The sequence below is a fragment of the Rhododendron vialii genome, chromosome 4a (assembly GCF_030253575.1).
Source record: "Rhododendron vialii isolate Sample 1 chromosome 4a, ASM3025357v1".
NCBI classification, from domain to species: domain Eukaryota; kingdom Viridiplantae; phylum Streptophyta; class Magnoliopsida; order Ericales; family Ericaceae; genus Rhododendron; species Rhododendron vialii.
This window is the reverse complement of record NC_080560.1, coordinates 36,338,662-36,363,997: the sequence shown is the minus strand read 5'-3', so window position 1 is coordinate 36,363,997 and position 25,336 is coordinate 36,338,662. Positions and strand designations below refer to the sequence as shown.

The window sequence follows — 25,336 nt, the reverse complement described above, 5'->3', positions numbered from 1 at the left end:
AATTGCGCTCGCTCTCTCTCTCTCTCTCTCTCTCTCTCTCTCTCTCTCTCTCTCTCTCTCTCTCAATTATTAATCCATGAAGAGTTTTAACTTTCAATACTTCAATTCATACAAATATCGTGTGGAAAACCTATTATTATAATATTATTGCTGTCAAAAAGGTGTGCGACTAATTGTTGAGTGCTCATCAGCACCTCCACGTGGTGCTCCAAGAGCCTTTATGTTTGACTTATATATGTGTGTGAGTCGCACATTTATGGTGGAGCTTACACTAATGTGCAATAGAGAAGGAGAGATTATTAAGTATTCTTGATCTAGTGGCGTGTGGTGCCCAACATTCCTCATATATGTACTATACATATATTTCTGTAGGGTCCATACACTTGGTGATGGGCGCCATGGAAATGTATGGTTTTTAGAGCTCTAGAACCACCATGCTGTGGTGTCCGAGGACCACCCAATTATTTTCATAGGGAAGGGCTCTAGAATACCAAAAAATTATTCATTGCATGTGGACCACTACATTGCCATGTCTCAAGCTCATTTTCCACCATACATAGTCACGAGGCGGAGTCCTTTGTGAGTCTGCGACTACTAGCTAGTAGACCTATTGAAGTATGAACGGATAAGATCCCAATGGCCCCATACGCGTTAGCCAACCAAGTTTAAATTTCTTATGGAGGTAGAAAGACGTCCACCATCTAGAACAAGTTTAGGGCAGTTTGGCTTAAACCAAGGGAAAATCTCAAAAAATACCCCAAAATCTAAATGCCACGTAAATATTCAATAAAAGTGGCAATCTCAACTAGGGCTGTAAACGAACCGAATCGAGCCGAACCCTGTTAAGTTCGGCTCGGGTTCGTTAAGGTATGAGTTCGGCTCAGGTTCGGCTCGAGTTCGATTCGAGCCTGAACAACTTGGCTCGAGTTCGGCTCGTTAAAATTTTTCAAAGCTCGGGTTCGGCTCGGTTGGGTTCGTTAAGATACTAGTCTGGCTCGAGTTCGGCTTGGATTCGGCTCGGGTTCGATTCGAACTTGAACATCTTGGCTCAAGTTTGGCTCGTTAAACTCAAATGAATCGAGCTGAGCCGAATCTAAGCTCGAATTGAGCTCGTCAAGACTCAAGTTTGATTCGAAACAGCTCATTAAACTCAAGCGAACCCAAACTCTCTCATTGATCGTATAGAATTTGGGAGAAAATAAGTATTGAATTATATATACAACCTTAAAATTTTTTACATTTACAAATAGACCCCTATTGAATTATTAATTAAATTTAAGTATAGGTTCGCGAACATAACCGAGCCGAATACCGTTAGGCTCAGGTTCGGCTCATTTACGGAACGAGCCTAGAATTGAGGTTCAGGTTCAGTTCGTTTAGCAGACGAATCGAACTCGAACGAGCTCTTACCGATCCGAGCCTCGAACAGTTCGCGAATGGCTCAGTTCATTTATAACCCTAATCTCAACCCATATTTTTCTAACCCGTCCAATCCGCTCATTTATTATCCAACCCAACTTGTCCATATTACATAACGGGTTGATATGGGTTCAACCCATATTTATATGTGTTTAGATGGGTTGAAAATGAGTTCAATATGAGTTTGAGTTTAAAAACCCATTCTGCACTTGTTTTACTCCTGAAATCCAATTTGTTAGTCCTGATGGGCCGTAACGAGGATTAGATGTAGTGCTTTTCTTGGCTATTTCTCCCCTGCCATCCAATTCGTTTTTTATTTTTTTTATTTTCTTCTTTTTGCTTTATTTACCAGATTTTCAAATACAACCGGCTCATGTTCAGCTAAATAAGCCAACTGGCTTTTTTTTTGTCTTTATTCAAAAAAAAATCGTATTTGTTAGTTTTTCATCAATATTTTGGGAATTATTGCATCATTATGACGCGAGGAATCTAAAAAGTAAAAAATTATGATCGAAATCCAATTTTTTTAATAAAGACGAAAAAATTAGCTTATTGGCTTATTTTTGTCTTTATTCAAAAAAATTAGATTTCGATCGTAATTTTTACGTTTTAGATTCCTTTTGTCATGACGATGCAATAATTCCCAAAAAATTGACGAAAAACTAACAAATACGGAAAAAAATTGAATAAGAACAAAAAAAAAACTAATTGGCTTATTTAGCCGAATGGGACAACTCTGAGAACCATTGCGGATTCTGTGGTTAGTCCTGATGGGCCTAGAGAAAGCAAGTGCAGAAGTGTTGGTATTTATGCATACTTGACTGTCTATTGCAATGAAACACACACTCTCTCTCTCTCATATTCGACAATTTCAATAGCGACAGCGAAAATGGGTTATTATTTTTTATTTTTCCGATTCCTCCCGACGATACGAATCAATAAGTCACAACAGTTCGACGCAAAACAAACAAATTCAAAAAAAATTTAATAGAAACAAGAAAAAAGTCACCCCGGCACTACACTTGTAGTGCGGCAAATCTGGCTACTGGGGGAAGAAAGGGGAAAAAAAGAAAAGGAAAGGAAAACAAATTTAAAAAAAAGAAGAAAGAAAAGGAAAACGGGTCGAGTTGGGCGGGTTTGGATTTGACTTGACCCGTATTCGACCCGACCCATTCAAACTCATTTACTATTTGACCCATATTTGACCCGTTCATATTCAACCCGTGACCCTTTTCAACCCGCCCGAACCCAACCCAACCCATCTATTTGCCACCTCTACTATTCAAGCTTTTGGTTTTACATTAATTGAACAGCTGATCTTACCACACACTTTTGAATTTCAAAAATGCTACTTGAACAACCGTTGTGTTGGTTGTGTGCGTAATTCTGACCATCCACAAAAGTGCTACACACACAACGGTTGTGTAAAACACAACACACAACCAATCTCTAGCCGTCCATCGCTGTAATAAATGATTAGGATTCACTCAGACTCTTTCACATAAAAGTTAAACTTTTTCTTGAAAAAGTTTAAAATCTAATCCAAACTGTCCACTTGCGCGCCAACGGAAAATGCACAACTGGCCTACTCACGCGAACCCCAAAGTGTCAAATTTTGGAATCCCTTCCAGATACGGTGGAGTATCTTTTAACTCATCTTAGACGGTGTTTTTGCCGATAAATAAAAAATAAAAATCATCTTATGGTGAACCGGCATCAATTATTTCTAGTTGAGTATCATTTCCCAAGGTAACGTAATATAATAGCGTAAATAAATAATAGAGACGCAAAAGGGCCACAATTGCAACTGGAGTAATAGTTTAGTGATAGACAATCATGTACTTCCATGTATTTGACGGGATCGGGTTCAAATCTTATTAACCACAACTAATAAAACTGAGTGTCGCCGAGAAAGATAAAAGGGCCACAATTTATACCCAACCACCAAATTTTGTTCCAGATAAGCAATCTTTGATCATAGAATTAAGGGTAAATTTTCGTAATCGTCCCTCTAGTTTCAATTGTTTCAATTTCGTCCCTATAGTTTGTTTTACGTTTCAAATTGGCAAAATTGTTAACACCGTTAACGAAACTAACTAAAAAATATGATTAAAAAATTAAGTGCTCCAATTTTCAATTCGGTTGAACCGATACGAAGATTTTATTTTTTTGATCATTTTATTTTAGATGGTCGTAATGAATTTTTGACTCTAAAGTCTTTCAACGAGCACCCGAAAACTCCTAATTTAGTTTCAGGACTCTCTTAGGGGTACTCATTGAAAGGCTTTAGAGCCAAAAATCCATTATGACCATTTAAGATAAAATGACCAGAAAAATAAGATATTCGTACCGGTTCAAACGGATTAAAAATTGGAACACTTTTTTTTTACACCGTTTATATATTAAAAATATAGTTAAAAAATTAAGTGTTCTAATTTTTAATCTATTTGAACCGGTGCGAAAATCTTATTTTTCTGATCATTTTATCTTAAATGGTCATAATGGATTTTTGGCTCTAAGGCGAGCACCCTAAGAGAGCCCTGAAACTAAATAAGTAGTCTTCGAGTGCTCGTTGAAAGGACTTAGAGCCAAAAATTCATTACAACCATCTAGGATAAAATGATCAAAAAATAAGATTTTCGCATCGGTTCAACCAGATTGAAAATTGAAACACTTAATTTTTTAATCATATTTTTTCGTTAGTTTCATTAGCGGTGTTAACGATTTTACCAATTTGAAACGTAAAACAAACTATAGAGACAAAATTGAGATAACCGTAAAATTAGAAGGACGACTACGAAAATTTGCCCTAGAATTAATGGAATTAATGACCACCTGACTTTTGGGCTCAACCCATAGAATATCTCTCTTCTTTAAGAGCTCCCGTAAATTACCTGGGCCATAATATATGGGCCCTTCTGTCACTAGGCTTACCCCGGATCTAGCCTACCTGGGCCACAATCCTTAATTATTCTTCTTTTTTGTTACAAGTAAAAAATCTTTAAAAGAAACTTTTTTTTTTTTTTTTTAGTTTTTCTCCTCGATCTTTTATACAAGACATTGGTTATTGCATAATTCAATGAAAGTTATTTCAGTACTAGATCAGATGCCAAATGCCTACTAGTTTGGATCCTTAGTTACATGAAATTCAACTGTTGAAACAAGCATGACAACATTGTTCAAAGTCTATATATGAAACCAGGATTTTTCGAAACGAGGGAGTTTGCTTCAACCCCCTCATATACACCAGAGCCGCCCATGGTTAGGCAGTATTACATAGATCTTTATGTCCTTATTTAATTGCTTGTTAATTGGTTTGTTTTTTCTTACGTCGAGATTGTCATAACAAACGGCTTCAATCGCAATGTGAGACTATGGTGACTCATATTTTGTGTCACATGACTGGATTATCACATAAGTGAATCTTTGTTTCGAATTAAAGAGTTTTCCATTTTATTAGCCAAATGCCTTCCAATTAAGTTTTTGTTTTGTGTCATATTAGTTTGAATTATAGTCCCACCGAGTAATACATTTTTTACTGGGTTTATATTATAACATTGATATTATTTTTTCTCTTTAAAAAAAGAAAAGAAAAGAGTATCAATCTGAGACCACCCCTCACAGGAACCGCGATTCTCATCTTATTTAGACCATCAAATTCATTTTATGGACATCGATGATGATTACCTTTAAATTGTTCTCATTTATAGATTCATTAAGCCTAACCATTACCAGATGAAACTCAAAGTTCCACTTGTTTCACCAAAATTGCTAAAAAAATTTCAATAACTGAATGTTTAGATCAGTTTGCGCTCCTCGACTAATTCAAGGTCCCTGAAATTAATGACCGAACAAACTTCTAGCGGCCTCAATGTTTGGAATGTTTTGCCTTCGTGGGAAATGAACTTGCGACCTGGTCGGAGACAAGCTAGTCCTTTAATTAGTTGCTTTCTTGTACTCGTTTCGCCAAAACCCTTGGGTTCTCAAAAATCGCGCGACCCCTCTTTGTTGCTTGGCCCTTTGTTTTCTCTCCCGGCTGTGGATTCGGGACACTTCTAGAAAGCAGGCGAGAGCTTGATGTGAACTGATACCGAAACCATCATGAGCAATTACAGTAGTCACTAGACCCTATCCCTACGTAATTCTATCTTGCTGACAAGATTTTCTAAACCTACAATTTTCAGTAACTTATGGGCGTGTTTGTATGATCGGACATATATATTTAAGGTGTTCAAATATCCTGCGTCTGATTAAGATTTTTACAATCTGTTTACATATATATGTCGGGTATATAGTCGCACAAAATGTGAAATATACAATACCGTTCAAGATAACTTGATCACTATTTGTAGTGGGCCAGAATATTAATCATAGTCCAATGGACTGATTGAGCTCATACTCCTGTTTGCCCGTCCGTTAGGAATGAGGGGAGGCGCCTTGTAGAGGATAGCGGTCGGAGCACTGACCCGGGTCAAGGTCAGGCACTGCAGTGGATCTCCGGTGCTCAGGTACAGAATGATCCGGTCGGGCCACGTGGTATTATTCTGGTTCTGCCACGTGGTGCAGCCAAACAGTAAATGACAAGCTTGACTCACAGTACTAGTACAGTCCGGCTACGTGTCACCATAAGGTGCCTACACGTGGCGCAGTCCCCAGTTGAGCAGTAACAAGGTTTTCAGCGGTTGTCGGTACGGGTGTAAAAGTTGGCCACGTGGCTCGATAACGCCAGCTGACAAGCTCAAGGAAGCTCAAGAACGCTCCACTATCTGGCCAAGCGTCCAGGAAAGTGATGGTCAATGACATCACCTTGGCACGAGGGTGGCATGCACACCAACTTAGCCTCTAAGGCAGGGCACTCCCCTATGCATATTACACTAATAAATCCTAACAAATATGCTCTCTTCTCTCCTACTAAGTTTGGTTTTCCTCATCTTGAATTGGAACTTAGTCATTGGAGTGCCCGCCGACTACCTTCGGTCGATAGGCACTAACCGTTTAATTCTTGTGCAGTAAACGGAAGAGAGATGAAGGCTAGGGAACCCTATCCATAATCCATCTAGAGAAAGTCGGAGTCCAATCTAGAAGAGAGATCGAGCACCACCCCACACTATTAATAAATTTAAATTGTACACGTGCCCATTAAAAAAAGGGAAATTGTATGTGCTAGAAGATAGGGGATTAATTTATCAGAAATGCTAGGGACAAAGAAATAATATCCCGAAACTACTCCGAAAAGATTAACTAGTGGTTGAGATTCACTTTGATGTGTGTGACCAAATCATCAAAGTGATTCTCAACCACTGATTACTGTTTTCGAGGTACTTTCAGGGTAAGTTTTCTTTGTACCTAACATTTCCTTTAATTTATAGGTTCATGCACCAATTATAATAATAAATCCAAAAGGGGAAAGGCGTCGAACCTCACTTTTGCACCAAGACATTAACCATGATTACCTTTTTCTTCATTGATTTCACTTTTGATTTTCATTTTTTGAAGGTTGTTTTGATTTAGTTGAATCGGAACCATAATGATGGAACATATTGATTTAAGAAATCACTCCAGCTGCTCAATCGTATTTGAAGGGTAAGTATTATTTTAATCACATAATCCTTTAATATATCTCGCGATCCTGCTTTCAACCATTGTACTGCACTCGTGCTCTTAATTTTTGTTCTCGCGCATTTTATTAGGTTGAGACCTAATTCAAAGACGCTTTTTATGACATTCTTTGGAATCTACTCAAGGCAAAGCAGGAATATACCAACTTATTAAGGAATATACCAAAATGAAATACTGAACTATAAAGAAGCGATGGATGGAATATAAGTTTATTGGTACTTTCAAAAAGAAGACCCGAAAGGATAGCATTGAACAAGATGAATCAAATTAGTTGTCCATCTCTCCAAATGCCAAGACTCTCTGGTTGAGACAAACGAGACAAAAGAAATAATGAACAAATAAAGTGGAACAGAAGGAGTATATTTTATGGGCTTAAACGAGATAGGTATACGTATGTATACAAGTCTTTCGGTTCATGCATGTACCATTTTACATCTCAAAATTTGGAAAAGGGACAATGAATCTCATTTCTGTAGTACAAAAATGATTAGCATATGCTTCTTTATTGATTTCTCTTCTCATTTCACTTTTTTAAGGTTGTCTTTATTTAAGTGGGATTGGGCCAGCTATCAATGTTATTTGAACTGTAAGAGTTCATATCACTTTTGAGCTGCTTCCGATCGACAATCATACCTTCAAAGTTAATATAATACTTGAGAAAAACTTTTTCACGGAGCTTTCCATGAATAGTTGTTTACGGAGGTGAATTTCGAGTATTCAAAGTGTTTTGGACAGTCCGGATTCTAATGAAATTTTTCCGGAGAAGAGTTTAACTCTTTTTCGAGAAAGTTACATTTAAATCCGGAATGTCCAAAGCCGAAACGGACGGCCGAGACCGCGTGGCTCCGTAAACAGCATGTTTACGACGGCTCTGCGAATAAGTCTATCTCATAATTCTTATGGTTTTCTTTTTCCATAGTAAAATAAGTAATCATTATTAATTAGCTATGTTCTCCTATCTTTATTGGAAGTTTAGTCGGATTTATTTACCCTTTGGAAAATAAGGGTTTAGTCGCGCGGGCTTTCAAAACAAGGACCAAAAGTTTAGCACTGTCTTAGGGTCTGTGGATCTCTCCACCCGGCACGGAAAAAAGAAAGGAGAACAGAGCTAATGATGATATGGAAAACACCGTAAGTTGGAAGCAATACAAAACAAGCACTAATCACATGTTAATTAGCAAGCAAGGTACAAACAATCAACACACTAAACAAGCACCAATCACATGTTTTATTAATAATAAAAAGAAGAGAAAGGAGAACATGATAGCTGGTTAATAATAGGATTGTGATTTTAGCACTCTAAAAATTGATGGAGGGGTTCCAAAACTGGACTGTATCGATACATAAAACGACGTCGTTTTGGAGCCCCTCAATCAATTTTTGGAGTGCTAAAATCAATTTTCTAATAGGATATCCGTGCTGTCACTAAATATATGATACTAGGGGTTGCACGGGCAACACGTTTTAAACTTGGTATTAAGTAGTAAAAGGAAAACTGTTGTTTCGGTAGTAAAGTTAAACGGATGAAACCTTATAAATTTTAGCCCTAGGATTTATGTGTATAAATTTTAATGGTTAAAATTTATAGATGGATGGATGTAGGATAAAGTCTAACACTCTCCCTCACGTGGACAAGAATATAATTTTGGATACATATCAATCCTTTTTCCAAGGCAAATTGTGTCTCATTAATATCACTCTTAGATTTTTTCGAGGGTTCCAACCTAAAATTAATTAGCAATAGGTGGATTGAGTAGTCTCTAGATTATATTAACCAAGTTTGCGTGGCTTTGGTCCCGTTCTCTTAAACTTAACTTAAATTTAACTTAAATCTAGAAGTTTTGTTCTTATTTAAATTTTTTTCGCATTTGTTAGTTTTGCGCCAAACTTTTGTGAGTTATTGATTCGTCTCGACGAGAGGAATTGGAAAAGTAAATTCTTTTTACTTTTACCTAAGTATTTTGAGAAATAATCATTTTTTAGTTTAAAAAAATGTCATTTTGGCACTAAAAAGTGGTTATTTCTCAAAATACTTGAATAAAAGGAAAAAAAAAACTTAACTTTTCCAATTCCTCTCATTGAGACAAATCAATAACTCACAAAAATTTGGCACAAAATTAACAAATGCGAAAAAAATTAAAATAAGGACAAAACTCCTAGATTTAAGTTAAGTTCAAGAGAACGGGGCCTTAGGCGAGTGATATAAGATAAAGTCTAACACTTTCCCTCACGTGCAGCCCGGATGCACGCGAAGGAGGTACGAATTAAGGAGACTAGCACGAGATAATTTTCTTGATGAGTAATTGAAAATGAACGGAGACTAGTATGCAGCAGCATTTGAGAATCTCAACAACTGATGAGAAGTTCAGTTAGGGCCTCAACGGCCTAACTTTTTTGGGCTTTTTAGGCTCAATGTTTTTTGTTGTTTCTAATCTTTACTTTCGTTCAAACTTTAACATCACATGTTTCCTCTCCAGGTGAGAAATCGGAGAAGGATAAAACATTAGAAAATAGTTGAACAAAGTTCATGCAAGACGATGGAAAAGACCAAAAAATATGATGCCTTCTCATTTTCCTCTCATCGAGACGGAAAATATGATCTAAAATTTAAACCCGAATCTTCCAAAAATTAATAGAAAATAACCAAAAACCGTGCTAAAAAGAAGTTAGGCCAAAGAAACCGTTTGATTCGTCTCGCTACACCTTTATGTAAATTATGTGTGTGAAAATAGTGAGTGACCGCTGCAGGAGTATCCTGCGACTGCAACGGGGCGCATGTAGTTAACCACCAGGAACTACAGCCGTTGGAAAAGGGGAGAGAGAGAGAGAGAGAGAGCAATGTTTAGGATGTCACAATCCAAAACGTGGAGAACTGAAGTATGAGAAAAGTGGTCATGTACTCTGAATCTGTAAACATCAAAGCAGCCATACAAATAAATACAATTACAGTGACTATCAGGATTGACTCTGACACTTGTGAGGCCTAAACCGAACTTATCAAACGAGGATCTCAGCTACTTTGTATACTAGAAATACTAATTGGGAGAAGAAAAAAAAATTCATATGGAAGTCATCACAATCATTTGAGAGCATAAATACACAAAATCGATAACCATTACAATATTTGCAAACTTGTCATTTAAAGATTACTCTTCTTCCCTTTTTAGATGCAAATGTACTAATTAAACATGCATAATCAAGTTTCTCATAGCCAATAGAAAGCACAACCAATCCATTCAATCTCTCTTGTGACATCCTCAGATAGATTTTGATCAATTTTAACTTCGAAAAACTTTTTTTCTCCAGAGGTAACTGTAACCGGAATAGTCAATAGTATTCTGTATGCAATTCACAAATTCGGAAAACAATTGGGATTGTTCGGCTAAATAAGCCAAGTGGCTTATTTTTTTGTCCTTATTCAATTTTTTTTTTGCGTTTATTAGTTTTTCGTCAATTTTTTGGAGATTATGGCTTTGTCATGACGAGAGGAATCTAAAAAGTAAAAAATTTCGATCAAAGCCTAATTTTTTTGAATAAAGACAAAAATAAGCCAATAAGCCAATTTTTTTTTGTCTTTATTAAAAAATTTGGATTTCGATCGTAATTTTTCACTTTTTAGATTCCTCTTGTCATGAAGAAATAATAATCCCCAAAAAATTGACAAAAAACTAGCAAATGTGAAAAAAAAATTTGAATAAGGACAAAGAAAAAAGCCAAATGGCTTATTTAACCAAACAACCTGTCCATCCTCTTTAAGTAATTGAGCAAATCAACGGCCCCCTTTGTCTTTTTAAATAACAAAAACCATAATTACATCATGTTTGGGCCCTTTCACTTGAGTCTTATTTAAAATAAGGGCCCTCAAAATTTTTAGACTAAGTTAATTTTAATTTTTATGTAGGCCTAATTATTATCTGGACCTATAAAATTGGAGGCCCTTAAAATTAGTCAAAAATCAAGGGCCTAAAGTGGTGGCTTTACGAGCTTTAACCCAATGCCGGCTCCGATGACTATAAGTTTATGTGTCTAAATTTTTGGGCAAATTTGTTGCGCTCCAGTCCTGAAATGTTTGTCCGGTCCATCAGTCTCTCTAGACTCGTTATCTAGTGTATTCCATCTCCTTCATTATCAAATTATCAATCTTGTTTCCATCGATTTCCTTTCGGTGACCATTAAATTATATTTTTTGGATCCAATATTGTAATGCAAGATTTAATATACTTCTTTGGTCCCAAAATGTTTATTCGGTTTCCAAAATAAGAAATTAAAAATAATACATTTATTGCAACAAAAAATTCAATCTTTTGTCATTAATTGAAAGAACTAATTGATATCTAAAAAATTGGTAAGAAATATTTTAATTTATTTTAGAATTTTATTTTATTTTTAAGTTTTCATTTTGCCTGAACAAAAATTTTGGGATAGAGGGAGTATTTACCTAATATGGTGTGTCCCATTAATGTTATAAGAGTAGGACTCTTCAAGCATTTTCATCAGGTTGTACTTGTATCTCATCTTCAAACATTTGTCAGCTTGTGGCTTTGATATTGGTGTAATTTATTGAATATCTTTATGGCTCTGTTATATTTCTCATGAGGGCCTGTCCTCATGTGAAATTTTATTTCGGTTTATTTGGAAACTGTCCCCCTCTCATTTGGGCCTATCAAAGATTAATATTTTTTTTTTGAATATTTATTTTTGTCGTTCAAAAAAAATAATGTTATATAGGACTTATTTAATTTTAAATTTTAAATATGTCGATGAAGGTTCCACACAGCCTGCCTCAAACTATAATGAGAAAAAGTGACAACAATATTGTGGATCCCACAAAACTTAAATATTTATATGCTAACTAAATATGGTGGGTCTCATTTGATCGTGACCCACTTGCCCTCGGTAAAAGACTTAGCGGAATTGAAGTCCATTTTGGATTCTGCAAATGACGGTGGAAAAACTCGTTCCCGCTTTTACACTTGTATAATGGCACAAACTCGATCGTTGGAGTGCGTCAATCATGTTAAGTGTCACCTTGTGGGAGTATTGACAGGTAATTTGACTGTTGTGGTCTACACAGAGGAAGGAGTTATGCCTACGATTGGTGAAAATTTTGTTTTGTCTCTATTTAAAAATGGAATTCGAATTTTGATACCTAAAAATTGTCCCAAAATGGGCTTTCTTAGAAGCTTCAAGTTCAAAGTGGTAGGATCATACTTGTGTGACAGGTCACTTTCTAATCACAGGAGTGTCCATTGTTCTAGGGGGAGGACTTTCAAAGCCTCAAAGATAAGCTTCAATTCGTCTGAATTTTGGTGACCAAGAAAGTGCAGCTGATGAGCTTCAAAGGGGCCTGTATCTGGACTAACAGAGTCATTAATTTCAACTGTTAATTGATATACGATTTGTTTTGATAATGATTTCTAGCCAGGTAGATCGATCACTATCCACAAATACAAATGCTTTTTTGAATTTTTATTTTTTTTTGAATTGGTATATATGATTGTCACAATCAAGGCAACGGGGGTATGTGAAATAGGCAGCGAATTGAGATTTATTGCCCGATGATTTCACATGAATCTTGTTTGTTTTGTGAGAAGGTGTGAAGGAAATGGAGGCGTTATCGTGGATGCGGATGTTCTTAATTTGGGATAGGATTCTCTCATGTTCGTAAAAGAGATTGGCGGTTTAATTTATAATTCCTATTTGTAGGTTCTTTATTGTCTGCTTTGGATTATTTATGCATAGTCAAAGTAAACAAATATTATACTTTGCCTTGTTCTCTTTACAATTCAAAAAGAATTTTTTCAAAAAATTCCCCCTAGATTCCTCCTACTTCCAACATTTTTTTCTCTATCTCTTTACACTTATTACCCCTACTAATAGATAATATAGCCCAACAAAATAAAAAATAAACAAGATCCAATAAATTTATAAAAAACATAATTTATTTTTTTATAGATTTCATATATCAAAAGGTTTGTGAACGATTTGTCACTGAATCCTGGAGACGCCCTAATCGGATCAATATTATTTTAATGTGGTTGATGTTCTTAACAGATATAATCATTTCGATCATGGAAGTGATACGAAGAATGACCCAAAAATAAGCCTAAGATGACTATTGATCTCAATCCCCATATAATTTAATACTTGGGTAAATTACTTATTTTTTAACAGCGATTTTTTTTCATTAATCTTAAAAATGTTATAAGACTAATAAAAACAAGGAAACAATATTATGTTCAAAGAGCAATCTTCTGCCCAATCTGAGACAAACCTACGATTGGCAAAAAACCAATCAAAGACATCTTTTGAGACGAAGTCCACCTACAAAGACAGAAGCCCAACACGCCTATGGATCTAAAAACTCAGATTATATATTCAGCTCAGAAAACAAAAGCTACCGTCTACTAAAGCCCGCCAGCTTTACCTACCCTGTTGTTGGAAAAAAATACAATGGCCTCCCTTACTTTTGAACTATTATCAAGATTTCCCCTGGCCATTAAATTAACCTAAGTTGCCTAACACTGTTAGTTTTGAGTACAAAAACTCTGAAATTCCCTCAAACATAAATCCAAACTAACCCATAGAAAATAAAATAAATTTCACTAACCTCCCCTTCTGTATTACCTATTAATACTAACAATATCTAACAAGTATCAAAATCATTTTTAATTGTTAAATAACCAATATGAAAACTGAATGAATTTAATAATTTGGCTTTTTATGGTGTTTTTTCCCTAAAAAATAGTTTTTTTTTTAATTTCTCTTAGTGAGTGAAATTAATAAATTAATAAATTCAGTAGAAAAACTTCTCTTAAGATGATAAAATTAAGAAATAATTTGTAAAATTTTGTAGTGCCCTAAAATTTTAGTTTAATACATTTGTAACATTTTCTACGAGTCTTACAAGAACTAAGGGAAAATTAACAATGTTTGGCCCATAGTCAAATAAACAATGACATCAAGAAATTTTTATTTTTCAATCATATGGGTTTAATTCTCCCATTACTCTTGGATTCTTATGTATAGTATTGATGATAGCAGAAATAATGCATGTTAATACAGGAGGGGATGTTAGTGTAATTCACCTATTTATTGTTGATTAGTTTAGTCCAATGTTTAAGGTTATTTCAGACTTTTTGTACTAAAAACTAACGGAGTTAGACCTAATTTAATGGGAAGAGGGGAATCTTGACAATAGTTTCAAAAGTAAGGGAGGTTAAAGTATTTTCTCAAATCACAGGGGAGGTCAGCGTATTTGTTAGAAACCTTAGGTGAGGTCAGTGTAATTTACAGCTTCAGTTAGTTTCCACTTTTTCGTTTTTTTTTCAAACTGCTCTTCAGACTATGATTTTCTTTTTATGGTTATGTGATGTGAAAGTTTAGAAACTTCTAGGGGCGATGAAGTTTGTACTTTTTAGACGCTTTACTTTGACCCAGAAGAGGATGAATTTCTCAACAGTGGTCCTTGGAATTTCACTTATACTAATTTTAATCCCCAAAAAAATGATTTCATTACATCACATGGCACCGCGAAATGTGGCGTCACCCTTTCCGCCGGGGAATTAGACAGTCTTTTAGGAATATTTGAATAAAACTGGAAAAAATTGAATAGTTACTGAGGTACATTGAGAAAGTTTAAAAATAAAAGAGCCAAAGCAAAATTGGCAAGTGACTGCAAACGCTAGTAAGCATGCAGAGTAGTTAGAAGAATGGGAATTGAAACTTAATTTATTCAGAGTTGTTTGTTTCCTACAGCTTTATTTGTTTCCAGCAAAAAACCAACTCAAATGGACACAGGTTAAATGGTCGAAAGGTATAGACTAAGAATTTGAAACAAAAAGAGTATTTCTAAATCAACCAGTTTTTTTTTCTTTTATCGACAGGCAATTCATTTTATTCAAAAGTCCGAAGGCAAAGATTTCATCGCAATAGACAGGAATGAACTAAAACTACTAAATCTATGACATGTATTGCCGAAGCAGACTAACACTGGGTGCCCGGATCGAGTCTGTCCGCAATTTAGTATTCGGAACCTAGCTCAAACCATGAGCATGAAACACAGATGAAATTATCAATTAACCCTGCAATATCGACCAGTTACGCATGCATAACGGAGTCGATTTTCTGCATGACTAGCTAAAAAGGAAAAATCATACAAAAATGAACGACACTAACCATCAAAACAAGACTCGGTTTTGGGTTCCACACAGAGTTAATAATGTTCATCCACTTTTTTTGTTGGGTGTACAAAATTGCTTTTAAAACATGGGCCGTTCGTCTAGTTCAAATTTTGTCGTTCCAAAAAATAAAAATAAAACGCAAAACAAAAGGCTGGTGAAATTCTTTGACTAGGCGTGATGTAATATTATGCCAATCCATATTGTATCATGTTTGTTTAAAAATTTAGTCTTTAGTTTGAGGGGAAAGTCTACAATACTGTCAATACACACCCCTTAAAAGGTTATACCAAATGCACCTATTTTATGGTTCATTCATAATATTTTAGTGTGTTTCGTAACTTTTGTTCTAGAATTCATAACCTTTCAGAAGTACGATTCGCAACATTTTCATTATGATTCATAACATTTTGGTGTATCTCGTAACATTTATACGATTCCTAACTTTTTAGCAATACGATTTGTAACATTTTCTTTATAATTCATAACATTTTGGGTGTCTTTCCCTTGGTTGTGACTCACAACTTGTGAGAAAACGTGGGCAACTGACTGAATAAATTATGAGGAATCTCTTAAGATAAGGACAATTAGAAGAGGTTACTATAAAGTTTTGAACTTCCTAATCTGCATGCCGCACATCACGGTTGGGTTAATCCTGACTTTTCTCTTCTTTTTTTTTTTTAACCGGTTGGGGTTGTCTGGGTCAACTTATGCGTATCTCAACTAATCTCCTTCCAGTTTGGTTAAAGACAGACCATCTACGTCGGGACTAGAGTATTCACAAGAAATTACTTTTTTGCGAAATGTCCCCAAGCATAGAACCCTGATCAATTGTATATAGAGCAAATCCACCAACCAACCAGACTAACAACCAACTAGAGCTGGCTCAGTTGGTCATAACTCATGCATCTTACTAGAAAGTCAGGAGTTTGAGTCTTCCCACCTGCGTACGGGTGTTCTTCCGTTGGGGATTCTTTCTCCCCATCATGGGAGCTTGTAGTTGGGTCGGGTTTACAATAGTTGAAATATTGGGCTTAATTCTCTCTTGAACTCTCAAGCAATCGATGTAGTGTCACGTAGTTTTTTCTTAATTTGTACTTCATACATGATATAATGATATCTCCTATCTCGATTGGAAAAAAAAAACAGATTATCCATTTGGGCTTGGTCCTGACTTTTCTAGCACAATTTCAAGGGTATGACACACCAGAATATATCCACAGATGGTCAAATTTTCTTGCTAGCAAGGAGACAGTTTTGAAAACAACTTGTTTCAGAAAAATTGGGAAATCTCTCTTTATCAAACTGGTAAAGGTCATCTTGACACATCCAGGAAACTTCCTTTGACAAGGTTGGCTATAAATCTTTCTCAATAAGTACAAGAAAATACTTATAAAAAATTAAGGGAAAATTTCACTCAGACCCCCTGAGGTATCTAACAATGACAGAAGATACCCCTCAGTTTTCAAAAATGACAGAAACCTCCCCTATTTCACAGTTTGGGTTTCATTCTGTTAGTTCTGTTGGTGAATTGGACAGAAAATGTACGAAAATGTACAGAAAATGAAATCTTCAATTTTATTTAGTTCTACAGCTATCTTAGGGCTCTTATTGAAAGTCGTAGAGCAAAAAATTAATTATGACCCTTTAGGATAAAATGATCAGAAAAATAAGATTTTCGCACCGATTCAAATGGATTAAAAATTGGAGCACTTAAGTATCTTCTCTTCATTTGGTTCTATGGCTCTCATTGAAAGCCTTGGGGCCAAAAATTAACTATGACCATTTAGGATAAAATAATAAAAAAATAAAAATCTTTGCACCGATTCAAACGAATTAAAAATTGGAGCACTTAAATATCTGCTTTTCATTTGGTTCTATGGTTTTCTTAGGGCTCTCATTGAAAGCCCTAGAGCGAAAAATTAATTATGACCCTTTAGGATAAAATAATCAAAAAGTAAGATTTTCACACCGATTCAAATAGATTGAAAATTTGAGCACTTAAGTATCTCCTTTTCGTTTAGTTTTACGGCTATCTTAGGGCTCTCATTGAAAATCTTAGAACCAAAAATTAATTATTTCACTTTAAGATAAAATCATCAGAAAAATAAGATCTTCGCACTAATTAAAATGGATTGAAAATTGGAACACTTAAGTATTTGCTCTTCATTGAAAGCCCTAAAACCAAATGAAGAGCAAAACTTTAAATGCTCCAAATTTTAATCCGTTTGAATCGGTGCGAAGATTTTATTTTTTTAGTCATTTTATCCTAAATGATCATAATTAATTTTTGGCTCTAGGACTTTCCATGAGAGCCCTAAGATAGCTGTAGAACTAAATAAAATTGAAGATTTCATTTTCCGTCCATTTCACTAACAGAATGAAACCCAAACTGTGAAACAGGGGAGGTTTCTGTCATTTTTGAAAATTGAGGGGTGCCTTCTGTCATTGTCAGATACCTCAGGGGGTCTGAGTGAAATTTGCCCAAAAATTAATCACTAAAAGCCAACCTCTCTCTCAAGTAAATCTAGCTCCTTGTTTTGGCATATGGCTTTCTGGCATTCTTTGACATTCAAGAAAATGTTGAATAATCTTCGGCATTTTGAGGACTGGAGGGAGGAGTTTGAATCTTCCACTGTACTACTTGGCGCCGCATGCGTTTTAAGTCACGTGGAATTGTGCTCTCTTTACCAAAAATCCAGACAAAATTAAAAAAAATTTCTTCACCAGAAATAATGTCTAATTAATCTTACAATATCGCTGTGTTCTTAAGGCATTTCACTCCACAAATCTCTTGAAATACAAGTTTTTATATGTGTTCTTGCTAATTTGGTCACAATTCGAGCTTGATCGGTTTGACCTCAAGCTCGTAATTGGATTTGCCAAGCTTAGCACATGTACAGTTTGAAAGGATTTAAGTATGAATATTGTTACACGACGAAAAACAAATTCGAATTTTACAGAATTTGAAAATACGATGTGGTGGTTGATTTATAATCCATAAACTTATTTCTAAATGAGGCATCCACAAAGTTCGTATTTTTATGATTGTAAAAATGGTTACCAAATTATTTTGAGTATACACGGTGCATGAAAAGATTTCATGAATAGAGTGCTTGCAATATGTCATGACTACCGAATGGAAAGTTATATGTTCAAATCTCAAAAAAGTGGATCAAGAAAGATAAAGTTCGAAGTGCGAAAAATATAACGAAAAACCTCAATGGATTTTTTTTATTTGGGTCAAACGGAAAGAGATTACTATTAAGCTAGACAGTGAATGTCGGAAATACAAAGTAGCGTCATGCATAAAATAACAAAAGGCCAAGAAAGCCAGCAATTAGATTTTAAGGTGTCCCACTCCCAAGGAATATGCCATAACAAACTCCCTGGCAGCGTGTGGGACAGAAGTGGCGACGATCAAATCTTCCTCTTATTGGGAACCAAGACGGGCCAGGCAATCAGCAGATTGGTTGGCTTGGCAGTAAATGTGATTTCTACCTCAATAGTTGCCCCTTAATGAGACGCTCCAAATAAGAAGTTACTGAATGAACTTAGAGCATCCACAATGTAATAATCAAAACTAAAAGGTTGTTAAAGTTAGTAATATTTGCTCAAAAAAGTGCTCACATTGTAATAACCAAACTTAGCAACCTCTTAGCAACTCATCAAATTTTGACTTTTGAATAACCAAACTTAACAACTTTTATCAATAACCAAAACTCAATAACCAAACCCAATAACTAAATTCAAAACTAAAAAATTAAAAAACACCTCACATTAGAATCGTCTCATCGAGACGAATAATTTGGTGTGGTTTGGTGCGTGATTGGAACTCGTTTGCAATTGGACATAGATGCATTGCGTATTGTGGGGGGATTTTTTATAGGGATACAAAAATAACCAATGTAGAGATCAAATTTGTTAGGTTTGATTATGAACTAAATGGATAATCAAATGCTGACGTGACACATTTTGGTTATCGATTTTCATTATTCCCATTGCGGATGCTCTTAAAACACCGTCACGTGCTGCTCAGCGAAGATAGCTTAGGCTATAGATAGCTGACGTAACTAAGGCATGTATGACCACGCCGCCTGGATTCATTTGACCCATGTGGCAATTTAACCCCATTGGATGTGGTCCCCCAAGATAATAACAAAAGCAACATGTACTCTAAAATAATGTCAAAACATCCCCTTTGGCCATTCTTCATTCTCATTTTACCCATTTGCCCCTGTTTCTTTTCGCCTGTCCATTCAAGTGAAACTATTCTTTTTTCCCAATCCCATTTCTCATTCAAATCCTCCCTCCACTTTTGGGTATTTATAGGAACCAAGTCCTAAACAAGGGTACGACTTACCAAGAAACAGAGGAGTCACAAACATACTATAAACCTCAAGATCTTGCAATCCAGAATGGATTCCTCTGTCTTTCTCTCCCAAAACTCCGATTTCTCGCCGGAATCTTCTTCCGGGTCGCCTCCGGAATCCTTCTCTTGGCTCGACAACTCCCTTCCCTTCAACGAAAACGACTCCGAGGAAATGCTTCTCTTCGGCCTCCTAGCGGAAGCCGCTCAAGAGACGTCCGAGAACAACTCCTCCAATCCGAACAAGGATGTAGAGGAAGTTTGTTCGAAAACCGGAGCCAAAAAAACACCCAAGAAGGAAAATTCCTCCTTCAGAGGGGTGAGGAAGCGGCCGTGGGGGAAGTTCGCGGCCGAGATAAGGGATTCCACTAGGAACGGGGTGAGGGTCTGGCTGGGCACGTTTGACAGCGCGGAAGCTGCGGCCCTGGCTTACGACCAGGCGGCTTTCGCAATGCGTGGCCCGGCGGCCACTCTGAATTTTCCCATCGAAAGGGTGCGCGAATCGCTCTTCGAAATGAAGTACGATTTGGAGGAGGGGTGTTCGCCGGTGCTGACGCTGAAGAAGAGACACACCATGAGGAGGAGGAGCGTGAGCAGGAACAAGAGCAGAGAGAGAGAGACGATCAAGAGAGAGAGTGTGGTGGTGTTTGAGGACTTGGGGGCAGAGTTTTTGGAAGAACTCTTGAGTTCGACAGAGAGCGGGGGTAGCCCTGGTTGAAATCAAGATTGCTGATTTCCTACGCATTTTTTTCTTCTTTTTCGGTGTGGGTTTTTTGAGAAATTTTTGGGGTGCCAGATGGGTACGACATGACCGTGCCCACGTGGTACCTACAAAACAAAACTAAAATGGACGGTTTGGATGCACCGAGCAGGCACCATGTGGTATCCACACAGCACCCAAAAATTTCTCGGGTTTTTTATAAGGAGTTAAAATCCCATTTGTAATGCATTTTTTTTTCTTCTTTCTTTTGCTTATCAAGTTTTTTGAGATAGCAAGGGAATTAGTTGTAGGAGTGAATGGTATTTTGTAAATTTCACTCATTGTTTAGCCTTTTGGTACTCTTCTTTGTCGAATGCCGAATGATAAAACTATTTATTCGTACGATAAGGTGATAACTTATGATGTTCAAATTTTAATTTTTGGTCACAGTTAGCATTTTTTAGTGTCCGAAAATGAAATCTCACAGAGGTTTTAGTACAATCTTGAGTTTGATCCGACCAATCAAATACAGCCTCGTATTTAATGCAAAGGTTCTTTTAGGGACTTAGGTCAGGTTTATGTTTGTGTTGGTCTTAAAACTTCAATGCATAAAAATCTTATACATTACATATTATACAAATCTTTTGTGCACTAAAATTTTGACATCAACAAAAACAATTTTTGTATTACCATTTCCCCTAGCTAAATTGGTAAAATCACATACAGGGTGGCAGGGGTGAATAGTTGAGTTTTTAAAAAAGAGTAACATAGATATACGTGGAATTCTAGCGACTAGCTTATGTTGCGTGGATGAAATCCACGACCTAACCCCACTAAACTCTTTACTATGAATCGAAAGGTGACAGGACATTTGGAAAGTGATTACAACTAACATAGAAATCCACCAACTCTGCATCTCCTGCTTCTAGGCAGAGATGCAAACGAGTCGAGCCAAGTTTTATAGTATTTGAGTTTGGCTCGTTTATTAAAACGAGCCGAGCTTTGTAGTGTTCGAGTTCAGCCCTTTTACTAAAACAAGCCTAAAATTTGAGCTCGGATGTCTCGGCTTGTTTAACGAGCTAGCCCGGTTCATTTACTAAACTAACCTCCATAAACGAGTACAAACGAGTTGGGCTTTTTGAGTGGTGAGCTAGGGTTGTTTACTACACGAGTCTAAACTCGAGCTCGAGCTCAAGCTCGATTACTAAACGAGTCACTGAGTCAAGTCGAGCCGAGCCTCGAAGAGCTCGATTTGTTTGGAGCCCTACTTCTAGGTCTCAATATCTTTTGAAGTGAAAAAAACCAAAAACTGAATGTAAAAATTGAACTTCTTATTAATAACAAAATGGACTGAGATCTTTAAGAAACATTGAACCAAAACTTTGATTTTCTGTTGATTTTTTTCAGGAAAGCAATGCTAGCTCTCTGAATTTTCTTCACTGAACAGGACATGGCCCTTGGTGTATTAAATATTAATAGGTTATTACAAGATCTTTAAGCTCTGTTGAACCAAACTTTGATTTTCTGTTGATTCTTTGCAGGAAAGCATTGCTCTCTGAATATTCTTCATTGAACAAGACATGACCCTTGGCGCATTAATAATATTTAATAGGTTACATGCATGCATGAAGCTAGACCATTAGTTTAGATATATGAATACATAAATGGAACCCTTGATGATAAATCAATACTAGAAAGGTATTGGATTGGTCCATCAGTCCAGAGTCCAGGGAAAGGGATGACAAATTAAGCAAAAGGAAATAAGAAGGAACCTTCTCTTGTTGTTGGGTCCTCTGAATTTGGTGGGAACAACCCCTCCTAGGTTGAGAATGTTGGAAAATATTTAGAATATAATATTTCAATCTCTGGGTCTTTTTAATGGTACCTATTCGTCGTGGATGGACGTGTGTATTATGAATAAAGGTGTTCCTTAATTTCTCGCCGTGACTATTCAGAAAAGTCACCAATTGGTCTATTTATATTGTATCCTTCTGATAAGGATAAACTAACCTCCCAAGTCAGCCCAGACTAGGAAGCCTAGCACAACCCGAAGGTCCATGCGGGGGACCTAGTGACACTGAGCTTAGCTTGAAGAGGTAAACTCAGTGGACCAGCCTAGGGGCAGAGGTCATCCTATGAGCATGGCTCATGTCAAGCTCAACAGCTTAGTAAACGTTACATCCTGTTGTGCCGAACACGAAATTGAGAATATAATAAATCAACAAGCGATAAACAAGAACACAAGGATATACGTGGTTCCGTTCAAGCACAAAGCAAGAACGTACTCCACGGGGAAAAGAGCAAGAGGATTCACTATAAACGGGGAGAGAAACAAAGAGCCGGCTATACCCGTAACTCTAATTGAAGCACCAAACAGATATCTAGGGACAAATCTCTGGTGGAACCCAAAAGGGAGACACAAACCCTTGGTGGAACCCTAAGAGCATAAACAAAACCCTAATATCTAAGCCCTTGAACAAAAGACCATAACCCTAGGAACCCCCAAGGTCCCTATTTATAGGAAAACACTAAATAAACCTAAACCAAATAGGAAAAGGAATCCTAGTCAATTTAGGAATTCTAGTCAATTTCCAACAAATCTCCACCTTGACTTGAATTCCATCGAATTCAACACTATAGGCAATCCTCTCCTTTAATCGCTTATCTCCCCCAAAAGCCCCCCCACGGGGCCATCACCAACGGCACAAACGAGTAAGGCTCAAGCACACCTGCTTGACCTTGTAAACGCGACTCAGGAAACCCAGCCGCACATGCCTCCAAATTGAGCCTCTATCTTCCAACGGGCACCTCCCACCCAACGCATCCCTCCCGAATGCACTCGAAGATCTGCTCAAACTCCACACGGAGTTAATTATCGACTCTACCACAGAGTTAAAAACCCAACACTGAGTCAACCTCGAATTCACCGATGAAGAACCCAAAGATGTAGCACCCACAATCGTACTACCATCAAGCACATAGAGGTTATTCGATTTCCGACCCTTCATCAAAACACGAGCACCCTTCAAAACCCTCAAGACTCCACCTTCAGCGGTATGCTTCCAACCCAAAGAGTCAAGAGTACCCAAAGAGATAAGGTTCCTCTTCAAATCTGGTATATGTCGAACACCAAACAACGTCCTCACAAACCCATCATGCATTCTGACTTTAATTGTTCCAATCCCAACAATTCTACAGGACATGTTATTCCCCATAAGAACTGTACCACAGCTGACCGATTCATAAGTATCGAACCAATCTTTATTCGGACACATGTGGTAAGAACATCCGGAGTCCAGAATCCATTCGTTATTCGAACAGACATCACCGACACTCACAGAAAGAACCATAAGTGAATCGTCGGAATCTTCTTCAACAATACCAGCAACAACCTTCTCTTCAAAATTATCCTTATTTTTCAACCTAGGACAATTTCTCACCATGTGCCCATATTTCCTACAGTAAAAACACTTTACTTCCTGATTTGTGGAACGAGAGCCAGAAACCCCTCTACTGCCATAATCCCTCTCAGAAGTTCTTCCTTGCACCATCAAACCCTGAGCATCAAAATCACCACCCTCACCGGATACTTTTTTCCTCAATTCTTTCGAATACAAACTAGACTTAACGTCCTCCATGGAAATCGTATCCCTCCCGTAAAGTAGGGTAGTAACAAAATGCTCATAAGATGCAGGCAAAGAACATAACACAATAAGGGCTTGATCTTCATCATCAATCACAACATCAATATTTTTTAAATCCATAATAATTCGATTTAACTCATCTAGATGGTCTTTTACGGGCGTACCTTCCCTCATACGAAACGTATAAAGGCGCTGCTTCAAATACAACCGGTTGGTAAGAGACTTCGTCATATAGATGCTTTCCAACTTCAACCAAATACCGGCAGTAGTATCCTCCTCCCCGACCTCGCGAAGCACATCATCGGCTAAACACAACTGAATCGAACTGAGCGCCTTCGCATCGAGATCCTCAAACACACTATCCTGCATATCAGCAGGCTTCTTCAATTTTCCTAACAAAGTCTTGTGTAATCCTTGTTGAACAAGCAAAGCCTTCATCTTAATACGCCATAAACTGAAGCTAGTGCTCTGCCCATCGAACTTCGCAATTTCGAAACGAGTCGCCATTGAAACGATCACCAATTGCACAATACGCAACAGAAAACAAAAGCCTCGGATTGAAACCCGGAGCTCTGATACCAATTTGTTGTGCCGAACACGAAATTGAGAATATAATAAATCAACAAGCGATAAACAAGAACACAAGGATATACGTGGTTCCGTTCAAGCACAAAGCAAGAACGTACTCCACGGGGAAAAGAGCAAGAGGATTCACTATAAACGGGGAGAGAAACAAAGAGCCGGCTATACCCGTAACTCTAATTGAAGCACCAAACAGATATCTAGGGACAAATCTCTGGTGGAACCCAAAAGGGAGACACAAACCCTTGGTGGAACCCTAAGAGCATAAACAAAACCCTAATATCTAAGCCCTTGAACAAAAGACCATAACCCTAGGAACCCCCAAGGTCCCTATTTATAGGAAAACACTAAATAAACCTAAACCAAATAGGAAAAGGAATCCTAGTCAATTTAGGAATTCTAGTCAATTTCCAACAAATCTCCACCTTGACTTGAATTCCATCGAATTCAACACTATAGGCAATATGGTATCAGAGCATGTGTGAACGTGTGAACGTTGAGTCCCACATCGGATAAACAGAAAAAGAGTTGGACCTTAATATATACTTAGATGGCTCACCACTTATAAGGCTTGGCCTTTTAAGTGGATATGGGTCATTCAATGTATATTGGGTCCAAGTAATGTGGTGGACTCTTTGCCGTTACTCCCTCATAAAATTGGGCCTTGAGCACGCAGTAGCGAGTCGATGCATCAGACAAACTCCCAACAAATGGTATCAGAGCCGATGGTTGACGATCTATGGGAAAACTCTCAGCGCACCATTGAATGGGTTTGCACAGAAGACACTCGTGGAGCGGTATAAAGTCCAAAAAGGTGACTCTC

General features: G+C 37.1%; 1 protein-coding gene across 1 annotated transcript; it reads left to right on the top strand.

Moving 5' to 3' along the window:
• Positions 1 to 19,551: 19,551 nt before the first annotated feature.
• Positions 19,552 to 20,703, top strand: LOC131324096 (ethylene-response factor C3). The gene has a single exon (XM_058355922.1). The coding sequence runs from the start codon at positions 19,637 to 19,639 to the stop codon at positions 20,303 to 20,305; it is 669 nt and encodes a 222-aa protein (XP_058211905.1). The 5' UTR covers positions 19,552 to 19,636; the 3' UTR covers positions 20,306 to 20,703.
• Positions 20,704 to 25,336: the final 4,633 nt, after the last annotated feature.

Excerpts from the sequence above, each read along its gene's own strand:
- LOC131324096 (XM_058355922.1), top strand. The coding sequence starts at position 19,637 with ATGGATTCCTCTGTCTTTCTCTCCCAAAACTCCGATTTCTCGCCGGAA.